Genomic DNA, 5,632 nt, shown 5'->3' with positions numbered 1-5,632 from the left:
GCCACTGATCACAACTCTCTGAGCTCTGCCATTCAGCCAGTTCTCAATCCACCTCCACTGTCCACTCATCTAACCCACACTTCCTGAGCTTCCCTATGAGGATGTTATGGGAGACAGTGTCRAAAGCCTTGCTGAAGTCAAGGTAGACAACATCCACTGCTCTCCCCTCATCTACCCAGCCAGTCATTCCATCATAGAAGGCTATCAGATTGGTTAGGCATGATTTSCTTGATGAGAAAGGAGGTCCCTTGTGTGACTAAATAACTGATTAAAAGATGGGAATCAGTAGAAATAAGTGGGAAGTTTTCCACTATAAGTTGTTAGAAGAGTAGTGTCCCCTAACTCAGTCTCTCATCACATGGGGATCAGGGGTTTCTGCACATCCAGTGCAACAGGGGAAGAAACCCATTTTCAGTCCTCATACTTAACTGGAGGAACAGCCAGTCCCAAGCAGTCCTTAGGCAGACCATATGAGACAGTTCAGGCTAGGCCTGGCCAGCCCTGTCTGCACCAAGAGACTCCAAGAGGAAAAGGAATTTGCAACGTGGCCCGATTTAAGCAGTGGCACAGGAACAAATCTATAGGTCTTTTACTGAGAGAAGAATTTAATCAAAGTGTACGAAGTCTTCTGAAGAGGCAAGAACCATATTACTTGCATTGAAAAGACACTACAGAAGGGAGARTCTGGCCTAAACACAGCTGCAACTCCTGCAGCTTTCTCAGGTACACAAACCAAGCCTCAGGGTCAGTAATGCTGGTGACTAACAGGAAGAGACTGCTCTGATCAGCCCACAGTAGGAAGCAATGCTGCTTTACAGTCCAGCACTGACCATGCAGATGCCAGCACCTTTACAGGAACTCTAAGGACAAAGATGGTCCAGCAGTACTGCTGTCTACTGCAACAAGCAAACAGACAAGCATCACTAACAGGAGAAGAGATGCTGCTTTCTCCACAGCTCAAGATGCACATGCCCTAGAGTTCCCCCATGACAAGGGCCTTTTAATCTTCCCTCCCATTTTTACAAACACCACAAGCTCACCCAGATGAGGCTTATCTACAGACTTTTACACCATCATATCTGTATGAAAACACCCACCTGACTCTTGTGAATGGAAATGGCCCATGCCAGTTTTAGGGGCAACTGTTGGCGACTCAGATAAACTCCAGATGGCCCTTTGAAGACCCATCGCTCCACCTTGATGACCTGTGTGACCCCGCAGAGGAACCTCACCTTAGGCAGCCCTGTAGGAATGGGAGCAGGAAAGAGACAGGGATGTTTTCCTGACACAAGGTGGCCAGGAAGCCAGCAGCCTAAAAACTGGCTCTTTCCCCTTCCCATGTCAATCTTTTATGAATTTTAGGGCTACATTAAAAAAAAAACCCACACAGATGATTTATCAGTAGAGAGGCAAAAAAAAAAACCCACACATAATGAAGGTAGGGGAACACTATCCTCTGGAAAAAGATGAAAATATCAAGATTTGCTTCAGCTAAACAGACAGCAAAAGAGAACRAGCAGGCACAACCATAGAACAAGGAAAAGCAAACACAGGACACTGTACATAGCTGCAGCTGACGCAGTGCTTGGCATTACAGCCCATGAGAACCACAAACTTCTTGCTGCAGAGACGACCTCTTCCCTGCTTTCCCTCAGATTAGTCTTAACAGCAGTAAAGACAACTAACAMCAGTCAACAATAAGTCTTAATTATTAAAGAGTAAACTCACCTTTCTGTTCACTTTCAAACCCTACAACAACTCCTCGTGCCCCATTCACCAGCCCTTGTGACACATCCAGATTCTTAGCCAGCATCACCTAGAAGGAAAAAGAAGCCCCCAAGTGCACTGGCTTTACAGCCTGTTCAGCACACTTCACCTAAGCTTTTTGCCAAACAGCGCAAGTACAGCARGCTGATGTGGCCGTGGCCCAGTAACAGAGCACAGCCTCCGATTTGACTGAAGCCTGCCCTTCTTTCCTAGGATTCCCAGCTATATCATTCTGCAGTGCTGAACACTATTCCCTTAAGCTGTTTCTGTCCACAGCCACAGCTATACATTAGCAACTCTTGGAGCTAGGGAACAGATTGCCCCTCCTGAACACCAAGCAGCTTACAACACTAAAGATCCTGGGAACAGCTGAGAAAGAGCTTCCTGAGGTAAACAGCGCTGCTGCTAAAAGCCATCCTGCAGTCTTTCACCCTGATAGCTCACAGCAAGGAGCCAGAGTACCCAGTACTGCACAGCTGGCAATCTGTGCCATGCTTACAGGTCAGGAGGGCTGCTATAGCTGGATCTGAGACTCCAGACAAGTGCACTCTGCTCCCTGGAAGCTTCTGGGCCTGGTGGAAGACATACATCAAAGTTATAGTGGCCACCACTGTCCAGGGGACATAACTGAGCTTAAATTATCTGCCTGGGTCAGGTTCCAAGCAAAAAAGAGATGAAATATAGCCTTTTGTTGCCTGGCACAGCTGTTTTATACAGCTATTAGTCTGTTCTATATTTATCTGCTATTCCTTTGTTTTTCTTATGACATTTGGTCTGCTGGTCTTTCTCCCCCCAACACACTCACCTGAGCTCCAAGCTTTAGCTCAACTCTACTACCCACAGGACACTGAGCATCAATTAATTTAACTAGCACTGGGTCACTGTCCAAAGCCTCAAAAGTGTGCACTTCTCCTATTAAGGAAAGAAAGAGATGACCAATTACAACCATTGAACATAAGCTACAAAGTATTTGCAGGAAGCTCAGCACTTATTTCTCACAGCCATTCTTCCCCGCCAGCAGAAAATTCACTGTTGCCTTTCCTCCCACCATACCTCCCAGAGCACAGCAAGGTTTGGGAATTGAAGGCCATCAGTTAGTAGTAACTGATCAGTTGCTGTTTTGAGCATACAGCCAATTGCACTTGCAGCAAACACCAGATTTCTAAAGAGGACTAAGGAAGAATCCTAGGGCCAGACAGGGAGGCAGAAATGGAAGAGACCACAACTCAGGCAGTTGCTGGTTAGAGCATGGTCTTTCTGAGATGCTAGAAAAGGAAGAAGCAGGGGCATGGAGGCATTAATGATCCACCCTACCCCACAGCAAGGTATGAACTCAGTGTATGTTACCCAAGGAGAAGAATGGGGATTTCTAAACAAAGAATTGTGTGATTTTTTCCCAGGCAGTTCCACTTCAACACCCCCAAAATCCACAGTGTGGGCTGGTGGCGCTGTGCGGACAAAGAAGCTAATTTCCTCTTCCCTGTCATTGTAGTAATTCCATTGCATCCACTCAGAGTTCAGCCCTGAAACAAGCAACTTCCCTCAAGGGATTCACCTGACAGCTGTTGCAAGCATCTCTCATTAGTTAGTTCTACATCATCCTTATGGGTGCAGAGCCGAGTGGCCAGGATCCCATCGCGCTCAGCCCTGTTAGTAGCAGTCTGCATCAGCAGTCTGGCAACCTCCTCTGTGCACCTGGTAACCAGGAAAAGGGGATTATTGCTTAAACTGACAAGGAAGGGCATTCTTGAGCAGTCTTGAGCAACAGTAGCTTACACACAGCTGATTCTAGGAAGAACCAGATTGAGCAATGGCAAGCCCCAGACCTCTCAAGAGAAGGGTGGAGAGAGATAACTACACTAAGCAGGAAAGCAGTGCAGGTGTGCCTCAGGCTCCGTACCCTGGCTATCACCAGCTCACCATCCATTGTATTTCTTAGCAGAAGTTGTGAAGATTGACTCTAGAAAGTGTCCTTGTTACCAGAGCAGCACACGTGAAGCCAGCTTACATTAGCTAAAACATTTATGGCTACTGCCCCAACTACATCCTTGGTGGGATGTAGCTGTAGCAAGACAAACAACTTGTCACTGCTCCATCAGTAGGGAGCAGGGACAAGAAAGAGCTGAGTTTCTCCTCACCTGCCTAGACGGACTGCACTGAGGAGTGAGACAAAGGTCTTGTCGGTCTGCCTCCGCACTTCAGTCAGTTCCATATTTATTTGGATGCACTTCCTCCAACTCTTTGCCTGGCAAATCATTCCCTCATTAAGAAACAGGTAGAGCTGGAACACAAGGGTGATCTGAGGGATAGTTTTGTACCTGGAAGCAGAACTTGGTTTCTTCATTAGCCTTACAGACTGGGGGCAGCTGTAAGAAGTCCCCACAGATGATTAGCTGAATTCCTCCAAAAGGGTCATCCCGCTTTCTTACTGCCCTGAAAGACAGGGAAGAGAAAAGAAGCCTTGAATGCTCTCCAGGACACAGACATAGCCTGTCAAAATACAGTAGTTAAATACCACCTGACACAGCTGAAGGTAATCATCTTTTCCTGTAGAAGGGTTCAAGTAATTAAGCAATACTACTACAGTATTTATTTTTGGGGGGGGCATCTTCATTACCCAAGATGTCATTGCCAGTCTTGGTACTTTGCTAACTGTTCCACTACTGTATATTCACTGTAATGCATTTTTACTGTTCCACATGAGGAGAAATTGGTTTACAGTGCGAGCTCCTACTCTATGAGATTCAGTCTGAAAGCACAGGGAGCCCAAGCTGAAATCCAGCTTGGGGTGGGTGTGAACACAGCAAGCTTGGTCCAGGAAGCAAGAGAGAAGAGCTGGGCATGGCACAAATGGACACGTGTTGTATATTTGGCTCTGTGGACAACACTTGACTCCAGAGATGGAAACAGCAACCAATACAGCTACAACTGGGGTGTGGGACATGATTAAAACTGATCTCAAGATATAAAGGCCTGCCCAGATGCTGGCCATAATCTTGGGCTTCCTTCCAGTCCCATGCCAGTGGTTACCTTGCATCTATTCACATAACCAGAGGAAGAAAGCAACCTGGAAACTTAGAAAAAGTAACTTCTGGTGGAGTTGCTTGACCTGACAGTTGCTCACCTCGCCACTGCCTCCAGCTTATCAAAGAATTTGCCATCCACCATGGAGATCTCATCAATAATTAAGTGCTGACAGGCCAGCCAGTGCTGACGCACTCCAGGTCTCTCAGCCAACTGAATACATTGTTCTAGTGGTGCCTTTCCAGAGCCGATCCCTGGGAGGGGAGAAGAAAGCAGCGCGTATCCCTCCTGTGCCTTTAGGAAGGGAGCGTGGTCTCAGCGCCCTGCTGCCCAGTGGCTGCAGGCTGCTCCAGGGGCAGAACGGCACTGTGCTACCTGCGAAGGCGTGGAGCGTGGTGCCGCCGACGTGGCAAGCTGCCACCCCCGTGCTGGCTGTGGCGTAGGTACTCTTGGGCGGGAGGGAGCCCACAATCCTCTTCAGCAGGTATGACTTCCCGGTGCCTTGGGGAGAGCAGAGACGCTGCTTTCAGCGCGGCCTCCCCAGAGCGGGAGCCGCTGGGGCCTGCGCTGGACAGTCCACGAGACCAGGCTGCACAGCCCGCGAGGAAGGTGGATTAACGGCGAGGCCGCTCCGCGGTGGCGGCCCCCAACCGCTCACCTGCGCAGCCGGTGAAGAAGACGCTCTTGCCGCTCAGCACCGCGCCCAACACCGCGTCCTGCTCCGCCGAGAGCCTCGCCGGGGGCGGCCGCGCCGCGCCGGGCACCTGCGGGGCGGGGCGGGACAGGACAGGCGGGGTGAGGGAGAGGGCGAGGGCCGGGCCGGCGCCCGGGGCCGCCCGCC

The 5,632-nt window shown here is 49.4% G+C and overlaps 1 protein-coding gene across 1 annotated transcript in view; it reads right to left on the bottom strand.

Annotated features, from left to right (window-relative positions):
• PIF1 (PIF1 5'-to-3' DNA helicase) overlaps positions 1–5,632 on the bottom strand; it is a 7,816-nt gene that overhangs the window by 1,677 nt on the left and 507 nt on the right. Inside the window, exons 2-10 of the mRNA XM_026086678.1 lie at positions 5,450–5,555; positions 5,167–5,292; positions 4,892–5,045; positions 4,086–4,200; positions 3,906–4,012; positions 3,323–3,462; positions 2,573–2,679; positions 1,729–1,816; positions 1,098–1,243 (exon numbers count right to left, since the gene is read on the bottom strand). Of these exons, the coding sequence (XP_025942463.1) occupies positions 1,098–1,243; positions 1,729–1,816; positions 2,573–2,679; positions 3,323–3,462; positions 3,906–4,012; positions 4,086–4,200; positions 4,892–5,045; positions 5,167–5,292; positions 5,450–5,555 (1,089 nt within the window). The remainder of the gene's footprint in view (positions 1–1,097; positions 1,244–1,728; positions 1,817–2,572; positions 2,680–3,322; positions 3,463–3,905; positions 4,013–4,085; positions 4,201–4,891; positions 5,046–5,166; positions 5,293–5,449; positions 5,556–5,632) is intronic.

The sequence above is a fragment of the Apteryx rowi genome, unplaced genomic scaffold, assembly GCF_003343035.1.
Source record: "Apteryx rowi isolate R43461 unplaced genomic scaffold, aptRow1 scaffold_7, whole genome shotgun sequence".
NCBI classification, from domain to species: domain Eukaryota; kingdom Metazoa; phylum Chordata; class Aves; order Apterygiformes; family Apterygidae; genus Apteryx; species Apteryx rowi.
Note: the sequence above shows the minus strand (reverse complement) of the source record. Positions and strands in the feature narration are given on the sequence as shown.